This window comes from Salvelinus fontinalis, chromosome 14 (genome assembly GCF_029448725.1).
Source record: "Salvelinus fontinalis isolate EN_2023a chromosome 14, ASM2944872v1, whole genome shotgun sequence".
Taxonomy (NCBI): Eukaryota; Metazoa; Chordata; class Actinopteri; order Salmoniformes; family Salmonidae; genus Salvelinus; species Salvelinus fontinalis.
In genome coordinates, this window is record NC_074678.1 from 1,502,637 (window position 1) to 1,520,136 (window position 17,500).

Here is a 17,500-nt window from a genome sequence, read left to right on the forward strand (position 1 = left end):
CATTGCCTAATACTGGCTTTCTGGTTTTCAAATGTAAGATTAAACACAGTCAGTGTGAGGCGCTCTCTCAATCCCATTGTTTACAATGAAGTAAAAATCATCATTTTCATTACTGTTTATTTGAAAACATCTTGTCTTGGGCAGGTTTTGGAGAACATGAGAATATGTAAATTGAGCATTTATGACACAATCCCCACCACAACACAACCACAGTGTCGGCCACCGTTTTTTTACAGCAGTCAGAGCCGTGTGTCAGGCAGCGGTGGCGAGGCGTGTTCCAGACATGTTCCGCCCAGACAACAGGTCAGGGGTCAAGGCAACAGGAAGAGACTAACTGGCCAATGAAGAGTCAACGGCCCCAAAGTTGCCTTTAGAAGGCCTCAACCCCCAGCTTTATAACACACATGGTTCTGGGCTACACCAGCTAATCAAACACATCCCCACACGTTGTGTTTGTGTGTGTGTGTGTGTGTGTTACCTAGAGAATGGGCAGCGGTGGTTTTGGAACTGAAGAATCTTCCCAGTCCCAGATCTCCCAGCTTCACCACTCCTGTGGCAGTTATGAACACATTAGCTGGCTTGATATCTGTAGAGAGGACAGGGCACGCAGTTCAAAAGCCTGTGTGTGTGTGTGTGTGTGTGTGTGTGTGTGTGTGTGTGTGTGTGTGTGTGTGTAAGTGTGTGTGTGTGTAAGTGTAAGTGTGTGTGTGTAAGTGTGTGTGTGTGTGTGTGTGTGTGTGTGTGTGTTGTACCTCTGTGCATGACCCGTCGAGAGTGCATGTGTTCCAGCGCACTGCACAGCTGGACAAAGTACTTCCACACGGTCCTCTCTGGAATCAACCTCCGCTGCTTCTTAAAGTGCTACACACACACACACACACACACACACACACACACACAACACAACGTCAGATAACACACACATGATCGGGTGTCCTATAGGGCGACGCACAATTGGCACAGCGTCATCCGGGTTAGGGAAGGGTTTGACCGGGGTAGGCCATCATTGTAAAATAAGAATTTGTTCTTAACTGACGTACCTAGTTAAATAAAGGTTAAAGAAAAATACACACATACTGGGGAGGGGAACTTGAAATGATTTCACTATCTGAAAAATAATGATTTTTTGGGGAGATATGAGGATAGTCGAAATACATGTGTTTTAAAGAGGAACAAATAAACAAAATTCAACTTCAATGGCAACTTGCTCGTGTGACTCAGATGAGGCGGTGCACTCTGCATGTTGTTTCAGCACAGGCGGTGAGGCAGGGGGCGTGAGAGGAGCAGGGCCGGTGTTTCCGACACAGGCGGTGAGGCAGGGGCGTAAGAGGAGCAGGGCCGGTGTTTCCGACACAGGCGGTGAGGCAGGGGGCGTGAGAGGAGCAGGGCCGGTGTTTCCGACACAGGCGGTGAGGCAGGGGCGTGAGAGGAGCAGGGGCCGGTGTTTCCGACACAGGCCGTGAGGCAGGGGCGTGAGAGGAGCAGGGCCGGTGTTTCCGACACAGGCGGTGAGGCAGGGGCGTGAGAGGAGCAGGGCCGGTGTTTCAGCACAGGCGGTGAGGCAGGGGGCGTGAGAGGAGCAGGGCCGGTGTTTCAGCACAGGCGGTGAGGCAGGGGCGTGAGAGGAGCAGGGCCGGTGTTTCCAACACAGGCGGTGAGGCAGGGGCGTGAGAGGAGCAGGGCCGGTGTTTCCAACACAGGCGGTGAGGCAGGGGCGTGAGAGGAGCAGGGCCGGTGTTTCCAACACAGGCGGTGAGGCAGGGGCGTGAGAGGAGCAGGGCCGGTGTTTCCAACACAGGCGGTGAGGCAGGGGGCGTGAGAGGAGCAGGGCCGGTGTTTCCAACACGGGCGGTGAGGCAGGGGCGTGAGAGGAGCAGGGCCGGTGTTTCCAACACAGGCCGTGAGGCAGGGGGCGTGAGAGGAGCAGGGCCGGTGTTTCCGACACGGGCGTGAGGAGCAGGGCCGGTGTTTCCGACACAGGCGTGAGAGGAGCAGGGGCCGGTGTTTCCGACACGGGCGTGAGGAGCAGGGCCGGTGTTTCCGACACAGGCGTGAGAGGAGCAGGGGCCGGTGTTTCCGACACAGAGGATAAGAGAGAGAAAGTAGACAAACCGACTCACTCAAGTTAGACAAACTTGTTGATGTGATAGGTTATCTATCATCTCATCTGGTAATGTCTGTCTTGACTGCGTCACATCTATAAAAGAAGCTAGCTAGCTACACTAGCCAGCTAAGTTAGTTATCCAGCTAGCTAGCCACACTAGCCAGTTAAGGTAGTTTTCCAGCTAGCTAGCTACACTAGCCAGCTAAGTTAGTTATCCAGCTAGCTAGCCACACTAGCCAGTTAAGGTAGTTATCCAGCTAGCTAGCCACACTAGCCAGTTAAGGTAGTTTTCCAGCTAGCTAGCTACACTAGCCAGCTAAGTTAGTTATCCAGCTAGCTAGCCACACTCGCCAGTTAAGGTAGTTAGCCAGCTAGCTAGCTACACTAGCCAGTTAAGGTAGTTAGCCAGCTAGTTAGCTACACTAGCCAGTTAAGGTAGTTAGCCAGCTAGCTAGCTACACTAGCCAGTTAAAGGTAGTTAGCCAGCTAGCTAGCTACACTAGCCAGTTAAGGTAGTTAGCCAGCTAGCTAGCTACACTAGCCAGTTAAGGTAGTTAGCCAGCTAGCTAGCTACACTAGCCAGTTAAGGTAGTTAGCCAGCTAGCTAGCTACACTAGCCAGTTAAGGTAGTTAGCCAGGCTAATGGAGACAATTATTCTGCTTTTGTGTCCTTATCTACAACAACTCCATTCATATTAAACAACAGCCTACCTGATGGTTGATCATTGTAGCCTATTCCTTCTCATTTAGCCAACTTAAATTGTGTAATTGTAATTCCATTTTTAATTGATTAGAAATCTCCCACTTTGGCCTCCCGAGTGGCACAGCGCTCTAAGGCACTGCATCACAGTGCTAGAGGTGTCACTAAAGACCCGGGTTTGATCCCGGGCTGTATCGCAACCGGCTGTGATTGAGAGTCCCATAGGCACAATTGGCCCAGCGTTGTCCGGGTTAGGGGAGGGTTTGACCGGGGGGGGCTTTACCTGGCTCATCGTGCTGTAACGTTTCCTTGTGGCGGGCCGGGCGCCTCCAGGCTGACCTCGGTCGTCATGTGAACGGTGTTTCCTCCGACACATTGGTGTAGCTGGCTTCCGGGTTAAGCGGGTGGGTGGTAAGAAGCGCAGTTTGGCGGGTCATGTTTCAGAGGACGCATAACCCGAGCCCGTTGGGGAGTTGCAGCAATGAAACAAAATTGGGGAGAAAAAGAAATGTCCCACTTCCCTTGCTACACATGGAGCCTCTGCCAGTACTGCTGCTTGGATCAACTGACAATAACAAGCTACCGGTAAGTCTTTCTTATGAGGTGCACTAATAAAAACAGTTTTAAAAACGGATATTTTATTTAAAATGTCATGGTCTAACCTTGTCACATAGATAATTCAATTCAATTTTAGACAAAACTTTTGAAACAAAATAAGCCTATATTTGTTTTGCTCAAAAATCTATAGTCTAGCCAGTAATCGAATACTAACGACCCTTTCGGATATTCGAATAATCAAATAACTGCCCAGGTTAAAGAAGTATTTTTAAGCCTCGAGACAATTGAGACATGGATTGTGTATGAGCACCATTCAGAGGGTGAATGGGCAAGACAACAAAATGTAAGTGCCTTTGAACGGGGCATGGTAGTAGGTGCCAGGCGCACCGGTTTGTGTCAAGAACTGCAATGCTGCAGTTTCCCGTGTGCATCATGAATGGTCCATCACTCAAAGGACATCCAGCCAACTTGACACAACTGTGGGAAGCATTGTAGACAACATGGGCCAGCATCCCAGTGGAACGCTTCCGACACCTTGTAGAGTCCACGCCCCAACGAACTGAGGCTGTTCTGAGGGCAAAAGGGGGTGCAACTCAATATTAGGATTTTGTACAGTCAATGTACACAAACTCTGCTGCTTCTTAACCTGTTGGGGATGGGGGCGCTGTTTAGACTATTTATGCTAATGTGGCTAATTTTTTAAACGGCTTCCCACAAAATCCTTGATCGTACAATATGCATATTATTATTATTATTGGATAGAAAACAGTCTATAGTTTCTATAGGAGTTGAAATTTTGTCTCTAAGTGGAACAGAGCCCATTCTACAGCAATTTCCCTGACATGGAGTCAGATTTGAGAAATGTTGGCCACTTTTCTGAAGTCATTTAAAAGGGCACTGTCGTTGCTATGACTATACGGACACTTCTTACGTCTTCCCCTGGATGCCTTTACGTGATGACGATTCCAACGGGCTCGATTGCTCGTTCACAGGCCCTACAAATGAAAAAAACCTTTAGCTAGCAAGTCTTTTCTTGCTGCGTAAGGCGCGTGGAAGACACCGACCCTCTCCTGTTCCAAGCGTTAGTTTAGCCTGTTATATTTCTCCGGTCATCTTTTCACTCGTTATAGGAGTTAAAAACATCATAAGGTAGTTAATTTAAAGCGTTTTATAGCAATTTATATCCGTTTAGTGCGATTTTGGGACATTTATTTTTGCAACGATGTGAAAAGTTGGGCATGCTTTTCAGTTCATCCCGAACTCAGTTGACATTTCCACATGGCAAGAGGACAGCTTTCCACCAAAAGACGATTTCTCCCAAGAAAGGATCCTTTGCCCAAGATACTGATGGAAGAACAGCTCAAGGTAGGACATTTTTATTATGATAAATCGTGTTTCTGTCGAAACATTTTAGTGGCTTAGGACGCCATGTTTTTTGACGTAGCTTCGCTTGGCGCAAACTGTATTGAAAAGTAAGGATAAATTAAAAAATGTAATAACGCAATTGTATTAAGAATTAAATTGTCTATCAATCCCTGTCCACCCTATATTTTTTAGTCACGTTTATGAGTATTTATGTATAAGAGTAGATCACTGTCTAAGTGGCGCAAGGACGTTTTCTTTACCAGCTTGTCTACATTTCACATTGTCTAACCATGATTTTGGTGGCTAAATATAAACATTTTCGATCAAACTGTATATGCATGTTGTAATGTGATGTTACAGGAGTGTCATCGGAAGAATTCTGAGAAGGTTAGTGAAAAAATTAATATCTTTTGGCGATGTTGACTTTTATCGCTCACTTTGGCTAGAATCAATGCTGGGCTGCTAATTGCTATGTGCTAAGCTAATATAACGATTTATTGTGTTTTCGCTGTAAGACACTTAGAAAATCTGAAATATTGTCTGTATTCACAGGATCTGTGTCTTTCGATTCGTGTATGCTGTGTATTTTTACGAAATGTTTGATGATTAGTAGTTAGGTAAACACGTTGCTCATTGTAATTATTCTAGTCCATTTGTGATGGTGGGTGCAATTGTAAACTATGCCATATACCTGAAATATGCACTTTTTTCTAACAAAACCTATCCCATACCATAAATATGTTATCAGACTGTCATCTAATGAGTTTTTTTGTTGGTTAGGGGCTATAAATATCTTAGTTTAGCCGAATTGGTGATGGCTACTGGTGTTGGTGGACAAATAAAAGATGGTGGATTATGCTAATGTGTTTTTAGGTAATAGATGTACATCTTTACATATTGTGTCTTCCCTGTAAAACATTTTAAAAATCGGAAATGTTGACTGGATTCATAAGATCTGTGTCTTTCATTAGCTGTATTGGACTTTAATGTGTGAAAGTTAAATATTTTTAAAAAATATTTTTTTTGAATTTCGCGGCACTGGTTTTTCAGTGGGGGGGGGGGGGGTGTGCCGCTAGCGCCACGCTGATCCTAGACAGGTTTTAAAGCGCTGCACACACACACACCCACACCCACCCACACACACGTTAATATGATGCAGACCTCGCACTTGTTCCCTCTCTCTTCCCCTCACTCCGCTGTTTACCTCGTTCCCTCTCTCTTCCCCTCACTCCGCTGTTTACCTCGTTCCCTCTCTCTTCCCCTCACTCCGCTGTTTACCTCGTTCCTCTCTCTCATCCCCTCACTCCGCTGTTTACCTCGTTCCTCTCTCTCATCCCCTCACTCCGCTGTTTACCTCGTTCCTCTCTCTCATCCCCTCACTCTGCTGTTTACCTCGTTCCCTCTCTCTTCCCCTCACTCCCCTGTTTACCTCGTTCCTCTCTCATCCCCTCACTCCGCTGTTTACCTCGTTCCTCTCTCTCATCCCCTCACTCCGCTGTTTACCTCGTTCCTCTCTCTCTTCCCCTCACTCCGCTGTTTCCCTCGTTCCTCTCTCTCATCCCCTCACTCCGATGTTTCCCTCGTTCCTCTCTCTCGTTCCTCTCTCTCGTTCCTCTCTCTCTTCCCCTCACTCCGCTGTTTCCCTCGTTCCTCTCTCTCATCCCCTCACTCCGATGTTTCCCTCGTTCCTCTCTCTCGTTCCTCTCTCTCGTTCCTCTCTCTCATCCCCTCACTCCGCTGTTTCCCTCGTTCCTCTCTCTCGTTCCCTCTCTCTTCCCCTCACTCCGCTGTTTCCCTCGTTCCTCTCTCTCGTTCCTCTCTCTCGTTCCTCTCTCTCATCCCCTCACTCCGCTGTTTCCCTCGTTCCTCTCTCTCGTTCCCTCTCTCTTCCCCTCACTCCGCTGTTTCCCTCATTCCTCTCTCTCGTTCCCTCACTCCGCTGTTTCCCTCGTTCCTCTCTCTCGTTCCCTCTCTCTCCCCCTCACTCCGATGTTTCCCTCGTTCCTCTCTCTTCCCCTCACTCCGCTGTTTCCCTCGTTCCTCTCTCTCGTTCCCTCACTCTTCCCCTCACTCTCCCCTCACTCTTCCCCTCACTCTTCCCCTCACTCTTCCCCTCACTCCGCTATTTCCCTCGTTCCTCTCTCGTTCCCTCACTCCGCTGTTTCCCTCGTTCCTCTCTCGTTCCCTCACTCCGCTGTTTCCCTCGTTCCCTCTCTCGTTCCCTCACTCCGCTGTTTCCCTCATTCCTCTCTCTCGTTCCCTCTGTTTCCCTCCCTCTCTCTACCGTTCTTCCTCTCTCTACCGTTCTTCCTCTCTCTACCGTTCTCCCTCTCTCTACCGTTCTCCCTCTCTCTACCGTTCTCTCTTTCCCTCTCAATTTCAATCCTCTCTCTACCTCATCTGCCTCTTTTCCTCTACCCCCCCTTTCTCTCATACCAAGGCCCTTCTCATTTTCATTACGCTGCGGTGGAGCACATGAGTTCTCAGAAACAGAGAAAAGCAAAACGCTCACATCTGGTACATAGTTTCACCATATTTACGTAACCCAGTCACACACAAACTACAACCACACAATACCCCTGCCACCGTAACCCCCCCCCCCCCCCAACCTCTCAGCATGACCTCATTCTCTCCTAGATGTCACAGAAACAGTAACAGTGCGACAAGACTACCGGAAATCAATGGTCCTAGTCGTTTTCAATATCTGGGAAAGAAAGACAACATTAAAAATGATCCACATCGGGGCAGCAGGTGGGAGAGTGTGGTGACATGGACCATTTCTTCACTTCACTGTCATTGGCAAACATGTAGCTTGCAAAGAAAACAAGTCTGGCCTACACCATGAATGAATTCAGAGATGGGAGCTCCCTCCCCCTGTGAAACATAAGGCACCTGTACAGCTGTTGTACTCCATGAAGAAAGACAAAACGAGGACACGGAGAGAAAACCCGAGACTAATACGCATAACAACCAAACAAAAGGTATGTCAAAGATGTGTCAAACAAGTGAAAATTGTGTCAACTGTTAGGACAAGGGATAACCGCTAAGTCAACTGTTAGGACAAGGGATAACAGCTAAATTACATCCAACTGTTAGGACAAGGGATAAACGCTAAGTCAACTGTTAGGACAAGGGATAACAGCTAAATTACATCCAACTGTTAGGACAAGGGATAACAGCTAAATTACATCCAACTGTTAGGACAAGGGATAACCGCTAAGTCAACTGTTAGGACAAGGGATAACAGCTAAATTACATCCAACTGTTAGGACAAGGGATAAACGCTATGTCAACTGTTAGGACAAGGGATAACCGCTAAGTCAACTGTTAGGACAAGGGATAACCGCTAAGTCAACTGTTAGGACAAGGGATAACCGCTAAGTCAACTGTTAGGACAAGGGATAACCGCTAAGTCAACTGTTAGGACAAGGGATAACAGCTAAGTCAACTGTTAGGACAAGGGATAACAGCTAAATGAAATCCAACTGTTAGGACAAGGGATAACAGCTAAATGAAATCCAACTGTTAGGACAAGGGATAATAGCTAAGTCAACTGTTAGGACAAGGGATAACCGCTAAGTCAACTGTTAGGACAAGGGATAACCGCTAAGTCAACTGTTAGGACAAGGGATAACCGCTAAGTCAACTGTTAGGACAAGGGATAACCGCTAAGTCAACTGTTAGGACAAGGGATAACCGCTAAGTCAACTGTTAGGACAAGGGATAACCGCTAAGTCAACTGTTAGGACAAGGGATAACCGCTAAGTCAACTGTTAGGACAAGGGATAACCGCTAAGTCAACTGTTAGGACAAGGGATAACCGCTAAGTCAACTGTTAGGACAAGGGATAACCGCTAAGTCAACTGTTAGGACAAGGGATAACCGCTAAGTCAACTGTTAGGACAAGGGATAACCGCTAAGTCAACTGTTAGGACAAGGGATAACCGCTAAGTCAACTGTTAGGACAAGGGATAACCGCTAAATGAAATCCAACTGAAGCCATTGCTGAAGACTCAGACAAGCAGGAGCTGACAATAATAGACCATTTTTGACCGCTGTCATATCGACACTTACGTTCATTATAACTTCAGTGTTGCTTTTGTACCGAGTGTCACTATTTATCAAGGCTACTTGGCACGTATGAGGATGTTTAGACTACTGATGTTTTCATCATTTCACCTGGGGATTTATTTTTCTCCTAATAAAATGAAGCTGTTACCGGAAACACATACGCTTTCTGTTTCATGGTCGTAACAAAGGCACTCCATAAATACAATTGATTGAACGCTGCAATTGATTATTTTTTTGCCATAGCATATATGAAATGTATTAATTACACTGTTAGAGTGATGCAGTCAGAATGACTGCTAGTTAGCGTGACGAGGGGACCGTCGAGGACCAGCGGGTCCATGATGATCTCCATCCATAACTGTCGGTTACAGTCATTATGTCAGCCCTGTGTGTATCATCCGTGTGTGTGTACGTCCGTCCGTCCGGGTACAGTTTGTCTGTCTAGCCGTGTGAGTGTGAGTGTGAGTGTGAGTGAGTGAGTGAGTGAGTGAGTGAGTGAGTGAGTGAGTGAGTGAGTGAGTGAGTGAGTGAGTGAGTGAGTGAGTGAGTGAGTGAGTGAGTGAGTGAGTGAGTGAGTGAGAGAGAGAGAGAGAGAGAGAGAGAGAGAGAGAGAGAGAGAGAGACCTTGGCCCACAGCCAGAGGCAGCATGGTGAGCCATTCTTCTCCTTGCCCTGTCATTATCAGATCAGAGGAGTGTTTGATGTCCATGGTAGAGCAGCACTAACACCTCCACTACAAACACCGCTCGCCACAAACACTCTGCTCGCCACAAACACTCTGCTCGCCACAAACACTCTGCTCGCCACAAACACTCTGCTCGCCACAAACACTCTGCTCGCCACAAACACTGTGCTCGCCACAAACACTCTGCTCGCCACAAACACTCTGCTCGCCACAAACACTCTGCTCGCCACAAACACTCTGCTCGCCACAAACACTGTGCTCGCCACAAACACTGTGCTCGCCACAAACACTCTGCTCGCCACAAACACTCTGCTCGCCACAAACACTCTGCTCGCCACAAACACTCTGCTCGCCACAAACACTCTGCTCGCCACAAACACTCTGCTCGCCACAAACACTCTGCTCGCCACAAACACTCTGCTCGCCACAAACACTGTGCTCGCCACAAACACTGTGCTCGCCACAAACACTCTGCTCGCCACAAACACTCTGCTCGCCACAAACACTCTGCTCGCCACAAACACTCTGCTCGCCACAAACACTCTGCTCGCCACAAACACTCTGCTCGCCACAAACACTCTGCTCGCCACAAACACTCTGCTCGCCACAAACACTCTGCTCGCCACAAACACTCTGCTCGCCACAAACACTCTGCTCGCCACAAACACTGTGCTCGCCACAAACACTGTGCTCGCCACAAACACTCTGCTCGCCACAAACACTCTGCTCGCCACAAACACTCTGCTCGCCACAAACACTCTGCTCGCCACAAACACTCTGCTCGCCACAAACACTGTGCTCGCCACAAACACTGTGCTCGCCACAAACACTCTGCTCGCCACAAACACTCTGCTCGCCACAAACACTCTGCTCGCCACAAACACTCTGCTCGCCACAAACACTCTGCTCGCCACAAACACTCTGCTCGCCACAAACACTCTGCTCGCCACAAACACTCTGCTCGCCACAAACACTCTGCTCGCCACAAACACTCTGCTCGCCACAAACACTCTGCTCGCCACAAACACTCTGCTCGCCACAAACACTCTGCTCGCCACAAACACTCTGCTCGCCACAAACACTCTGCTCGCCACAAACACCGCTCGCCACAAACACTCTGCTCGCCACAAACACTCTGCTCGCTACAAACACTGTGCTCGCTACAAACACTGTGCTCGCCACAAACACTCTGCTCGCCACAAACACTCTGCTCGCCACAAACACTCTGCTCGCCACAAACACTCTGCTCGCCACAAACACTGTGCTCGCCACAAACACTCTGCTCGCCACAAACACTCTGCTCGCCACAAACACTCTGCTCGCCACAAACACCGCTCACTACAAACACTCTGCTCGCCACAAACACTCTGCTCGCCACAAACACCGCTCACTACAAACACCGCTCACTACAAACGCCGCTCACGCAATATTGAGGAAGAACATGCAAATCAAGGGCCATTTGATTTGAATGCTAAGATGGTCAGGGAGGGAGAGGAAGGGAAATAAGGGATGTTAATTCCATCCAGGGCCTCTGTTTTACATATGGCACCACAGTGTGACAACACTGTATTTACTTCATAATGGGTGGGCAGGGGTGTGGGGGTGATGCCAGCCTTTGGACTGGCAATGTTTAATGAGGAAAACAGAGGGCAAGAGGCAGGAACAGAGTGGCACACAGATGCAGAGCGGTGTGGGTCTGTATGTTTGTGTATGTTTGTTTGTGTTTCAGTGTGTATGTATGTTTGTGTTTCTGTGTGTGTGTGTGTGTGTGTGTGTGCAGTGTTTGGGCGACATTTGCAGTGGGAGACAGCGTTGGTCATTTGCAGTGGGAGACAGCGTTTGTCATTTGCAGTGGGAGACGGCGTTGGTCATTTGCAGTGGGAGACGGCGTTGGTCTTTTGCAGTGGGAGACAGCGTTGGTCATTTGGAGTGGGAGACAGCGTTGGTCATTTGCAGTGGGAGACAGCATTGGTCATTTGCAGTTGATCATTTGCAGTGGGCGACAGCGTTGGTCATTTGCAGTGGGCGACAGCGTTGGTCATTTGCAGTGGGCGACAGCGTTGGTCATTTGCAGTGGGCGACAGCGTTGGTCATTTGCAGTGGGAGACAGCGTTGGTCATTTGCAGTGGGAGACAGCGTTGGTCATTTGCAGTGGGCGACAGCGTTTGTCATTTGCAGTGGGCGACAGCGTTGGTCATTTGCAGTGGGCGACAGCGTTGGTCATTTGCAGTGGGCGACAGCGTTGGTCATTTGCAGTGGGAGACAGCGTTGGTCATTTGCAGTGGGAGACAGCGTTTGTCATTTGCAGTGGGCGACAGCGTTTGTCATTTGCAGTGGGCGACAGCGTTGGTCATTTGCAGTGGGCGACAGCGTTGGTCATTTGCAGTGGGCGACAGCGTTGGTCATTTGCAGTGGGCGACAGCGTTGGTCATTTGCAGTGGGCGACAGCGTTGGTCATTTGCAGTGGGCGACAGCGTTGGTCATTTGCAGTGGGCGACAGCGTTGGTCATTTGCAGTGGGAGACAGCGTTGGTCATTTGCAGTGGGCGACAGCGTTGGTCATTTGCAGTGGGAGACAGCGTTGGTCATTTGCAGTGGGAGACAGCGTTGGTCATTTGCATTGGGAGACAGCGTTGGTCATTTGCAGTGGGAGACAGCGTTGGTCATTTGCAGTGGGAGACAGCGTTGGTCATTTGCAGTGGGCGACAGCGTTGGTCATTTGCAGTGGGAGACAGCGTTGGTCATTTGCAGTGGGCGACAGCGTTGGTCATTTGCAGTGGGAGACAGCGTTGGTCATTTGCAGTGGGCGACAGCATTGGTCATTTGCAGTGGGAGACAGCGTTGGTCATTTGCAGTGGGCGACAGCGTTGGTCATTTGCAGTGGGAGACAGCGTTGGTCATTTGCAGTGGGAGACAGCGTTGGTCATTTGCAGTGGGCGACAGCGTTGGTCATTTGCAGTGGGAGACAGCGTTGGTCATTTGCAGTGGGCGACAGCGTTTGTCATTTGCAGTGGGAGACAGCGTTGGTCATTTGCAGTGGGAGACAGCGTTGGTCATTTGCAGTGGGAGACAGCGTTGGTCATTTGCAGTGGGCGACAGCGTTGGTCATTTGCAGTGGGCGACAGCGTTGGTCATTTGCAGTGGGCGACAGCGTTGGTCATTTGCAGTGGGCGACAGCGTTGGTCATTTGCAGTGGGAGACAGCGTTGGTCATTTGCAGTGGGCGACAGCGTTGGTCATTTGCAGTGGGAGACAGCGTTGGTCATTTGCAGTGGGAGACAGCGTTGGTCATTTGCATTGGGAGACAGCGTTGGTCATTTGCAGTGGGAGACAGCGTTGGTCATTTGCAGTGGGAGACAGCGTTGGTCATTTGCAGTGGGCGACAGCGTTGGTCATTTGCAGTGGGAGACAGCGTTGGTCATTTGCAGTGGGCGACAGCGTTGGTCATTTGCAGTGGGAGACAGCGTTGGTCATTTGCAGTGGGCGACAGCGTTGGTTATTTGCAGTGGGAGACAGCGTTGGTCATTTGCAGTGGGCGACAGCGTTGGTCATTTGCAGTGGGAGACAGCGTTGGTCATTTGCAGTGGGCGACAGTGTTGGTCATTTGCAGTGGGAGACAGCGTTGGTCATTTGCAGTGGGCGACAGCGTTGGTCATTTGCAGTGGGAGACAGCGTTGGTCATTTGCAGTGGGCGACAGCGTTTGTCATTTGCAGTGGGAGACGGCGTTTGTCATTTGCAGTGGGAGACGGCGTTGGTCATTTGCAGTGGGAGACGGCGTTGGTCATTTGCAGTGGGAGACGGCGTTGGTCATTTGCAGTGGGAGACGGCGTTGGTCATTTGCAGTGGGAGACGGCGTTGGTCATTTGCAGTGGGAGACGGCGTTGGTCATTTGCAGTGGGAGACGGCGTTGGTCATTTGCAGTGGGAGACGGCGTTGGTCATTTGCAGTGGGAGACGGCGTTGGTCATTTGCAGTGGGAGACGGCGTTGGTCATTTGCAGTGGGAGACGGCGTTGGTCATTTGCAGTGGGAGACGGCGTTGGTCATTTGCAGTGGGAGACGGCGTTGGTCATTTGCAGTGGGAGACGGCGTTGGTCATTTGCAGTGGGAGACAGCGTTGGTCATTTGCAGTGGGAGACAGCGTTGGTCATTTGCAGTGGGAGACAGCGTTGGTCATTTGCAGTGGGAGACAGCGTTGGTCATTTGCAGTGGGATACAGCGTTGGTCATTTGCAGTGGGATACAGCGTTGGTCATTTGCAGTGGGATACAGCGTTGGTTGGACATTGTGCTGCAGTAGATGGGTGCCGAGGGCTTGTTGAGCTGCTCTGCCCAGGGTTTTACATACAAACCACTCATTTTACACTGGCATGCTGTGAATACTGTGGTGGAGAGTATATATGGGAGATTTCAGCTCTGATACTTCAAACATACTTGACAGGTTAATGCAACAAACGTAATTAGATCACCAGGGCGGATCCCCGTAGTGGATCACCGTTGATGGTCATCGCCAGAGACGAAGACCAACCTGTGGATCAAGAGATCACCGCACCATCGTGTGGTTCTCTGGAGCTCAGCGTGTCAGTCGTAAAGCGTGTCAGTCGGTAGAGCGTGTCAGTCGGTAGAGCGTGGCAGTCGGTAGAGCGTGTCAGTCGGTAGAGCGTGTCAGTCGGTAGAGCGTGCCAGTCGGTAGAGCGTGTCAGTCGGTAGAGCGTGCCAGTCAGTAGAGCGTGTCAGTCGGTAGAGCGTGTCAGTCGGTAGAGCGTGTCAGTCGGTAGAGCAATGCAGTCGGTAGAGCGTGTCAGTCGGTAGAGCATGTCAGTCGGTAGAGCAATGCAGTCGGTAGAGCGTGTCAGTCGGTAGAGCGTGTCAGTCGGTAGAGCGTGTCAGTCGGTAGAGCATGCCAGTCGGTAGAGCATGCCAGTCGGTAGAGCGTGTCAGTCGGTAGAGCGTGTCAGTCGGTAGAGCATGCCAGTCGGTAGAGCATGCCAGTCGGTAGAGCGTGTCAGTCGGTAGAGCGTGTCAGTCGGTAGAGCGTGTCAGTCGGTAGAGCGTGCCAGTCGGTAGAGCGTGCCAGTCGGTAGAGCGTGCCAGTCGGTAGAGCGTGCCAGTCGGTAGAGCGTGCCAGTCGGTAGAGCGTGCCAGTCGGTAGAGCGTGTCAGTCGGTAGAGCGTGCCAGTTGGTAGAGCGTGTCAGTCGGTAGAGCGTGCCAGTCGGTAGAGCGTGTCAGTCGGTAGAGCGTGCCAGTCGGTAGAGCGTGTCAGTCGGTAGAGCGTGTCAGTCGGTAGAGCGTGTCAGTCGGTAGAGCGTGTCAGTCGGTAGAGCGTGTCAGTCGGTAGAGCGTGTCAGTCGGTAGAGCGTGTCAGTCGGTAGAGCATGTCAGTCGGTAGAGCAATGCAGTCGGTAGAGCAAGTCAGTCGGTAGAGCAAGTCAGTTGCAACACTACGATAGCGGGTTCGATTCCCGGGACCAGCCGTGCGTAGAATGTATGCATGCATTACTGTAAGTAGCTTTGGGATAAAAGCTTCTGCTAAATGGCATATCTTATAGATTACGGGCAAGTAGATCACCAGGATGTGCAAGTAGATCACCAGGATGGGCAAGTAGATCACCAGGATGGGCAAGTAGATCACCAGGATGGGCAAGTAGATCACCAGGATGGGCAAGTAGATCACCAGGATGGGCAAGTAGATCACCAGGATGGGCAAGTAGATCACCAGGATGTGCAAGTAGATCACCAGGATGGGCAAGTAGATCACCAGGATGGGCTAGTAGATCACCAGGATGGGCAAGTAGATCACCAGGATGGGCTAGTAGATCACCAGGATGGGCAAGTAGATCACCAGGATGGGCTAGTAGATCACCAGGATGGATCCCAGTGAGGAAGGCTGACCTGTGTGGGACCACCAGATCTCTTACCTTGATCATCCGGGAGAGGTCCCCAGCATCAGCCAGCTCCAACACAATGTTCAGCTCGTTCTCCTCAATAAATGATGCATGGTACTTGATCACGTTGGGGTGGTTCAGTTGCTGTACGAGAGAGAGAAAGGGAGGGAGAGAGAGAGAAAGAAAGGGAGGGAGAGAGAGAAAGAGAAAGGGAGGGAGGGAGAGAGAGAGAAAGGGAGGGAGGGAGGGAGAGAGAAAGGGAGGGAGGGAGAGAGAGAGAAAGGGAGGGAGGGAGAGAAAGAGAGAAAGGGAGGGAGGGGGAGAGAGAGAAATGGAGGGAGAGAAAGAGAGAAAGGGAGGGAGGGGGAGAGAGAGAAATGGAGGGAGGGAGAGAGAGAGAAAGGGAGGGAGAGAGAAAGGGAGGGAGGGAGAGAGAAAGGGAGGGAGGGAGGGAGGGAGGGAGGCAGAGATTGTTAATTTCCCTTTTGTTTATTATCTACTTCACTTGCTTTATCAATGTAAACATATGTTTTCCATGCCAATAAAGCCCCTTTGACTTGAATTGATTTGATGAGGTATCAATAAGTGTTTAACTATTCATGTGATTCCCAGCGTCTGGAGAGCTGAAATCTTCTGTCCCAACCAATGACCCGTTCTAACACAGATATAATATACCAAAACAATGTGACAAGGAGTATGTTAAAGTGATCAAATATTTTAACATAACCACGATCAGCTGCTTCTGTAATACGTCACGTAGTTCATTTTGGCTGGAGAAGCCGGTGCAGAAACGCTGTAGATGTATGAGAGGGCTTTGTCCTGGTGTGTGACAGAGCTGAGTGACAGAGCTGCGTGACAGAGCTGCGTGACAGAGCTGCGTGACAGAGCTGCGTGACAGAGCTGCGTGACAGAGCTGAGTGACAGAGCTGAGTGACAGAGCTGAGTGACAGAGCTGAGTGACAGAGCTGAGTGACAGAGCTGTGTGACAGAGCTGAGTGACAGAGCTGCGTGACAGAGCTGCGTGACAGAGCTGCGTGACAGAGCTGCGTGACAGAGCTGCGTGACAGAGCTGCGTGACAGAGCTGCGTGACAGAGCTGCGTGACAGAGCTGCGTGACAGAGCTGCGTGACAGAGCTGCGTGACAGAGCTGCGTGACAGAGCTGCGTGACAGAGCTGCGTGACAGAGCTGCGTGACAGAGCTGAGTGACAGGTCAACAACATTTCTGTTCCCCCGAGTGGCGCAGCGGTCTGAGGCACTGCATCTTAGTGCAAGAGGCGTCACTACAGTCCCTGGTGGGCGGCGCACAATTGACCCAGCGTCGACCAGGTTTGGCCGTCATTGTAAATAAGAATGTGTTCTTAACGAGAGAGCGAGAGAGAGACAGTAGGGGTTGTGATGCCAGTAGCGATAGTGGGGCCCAGGCATGAGGAGACGCCACTCTGCCGTGATTAAAGACATGTTCACGCCACGACTGATCCACAGGAGAAGCCATGTAAAATACGGTATAAAGACACACTCCAGCAGATGTATTATTGGATAAGGGTTGCAGCTCTGTGACACTTCGCAAGAGAGCCATCCCTGTCTTCACCTCTCTGTCTGTCTTCACCTCTCTGTCTGTCTTCACCTCTCTGTCTGTCTTCACCTCCCTGTCTGTCTGTCTGTACCTCTCTGTCTGTCTGTCTGTCTGTCTGTACCTCTCTGTCTGTCTGTCTGTCTGTCTGTACCTCTCTGTCTGTCTGTCTGTCTGTCTGTCTGTACCTCTCTGTCTGTGTCTGTCTGTCCCTGTCTGTCTGTCTGTACCTCTCTGTCTGTCTGTCCCTGTCTGTCTGTCTGTCCCTGTCTGTCTTCACCTGTCTGTCTGTCTGTCTGTCTTCACCTGTCTGTCTGTCTGTCTTCACCTGTCTGTCTGTCTGTCTGTCTTCACCTGTCTGTCTGTCTGTCTTCACCTGTCTGTCTGTCTGTCTTCACCTGTCTGTCTGTCTTCACCTGTCTGTCTGTCTTCACCTGTCTGCCTGTCTTCACCTGTCTGCCTGTCTGTCTGTCTTCACCTGTCTGTCTGTCTGTCTTCACCTGTCTGTCTATCTGTCTTCACCTGTCTGTCTGTCTGTCTGTCTGTCTTCACCTGTCTGTCTGTC

At 50.1% G+C, this 17,500-nt stretch overlaps 1 protein-coding gene across 5 annotated transcripts in view; it reads right to left on the reverse strand.

The window, feature by feature from the left end:
* Positions 1-17,500, reverse strand: part of nek7 (NIMA-related kinase 7) — a 171,228-nt gene that overhangs the window by 47,282 nt on the left and 106,446 nt on the right. For all 5 annotated transcript variants that reach the window (XR_008761896.1, XR_008761895.1, XM_055943709.1 and 2 more), the window contains 3 exons: positions 15,398-15,508; positions 753-861; positions 479-586 (listed from right to left, as the gene is read on the reverse strand). Coding sequence is in view for 3 of the 5 variants with exons in the window: in XM_055943709.1 (XP_055799684.1) it covers positions 479-586; positions 753-861; positions 15,398-15,508 (328 nt within the window). In the remaining 2 variants the exon portion in view is untranslated. The remainder of the gene's footprint in view (positions 1-478; positions 587-752; positions 862-15,397; positions 15,509-17,500) is intronic.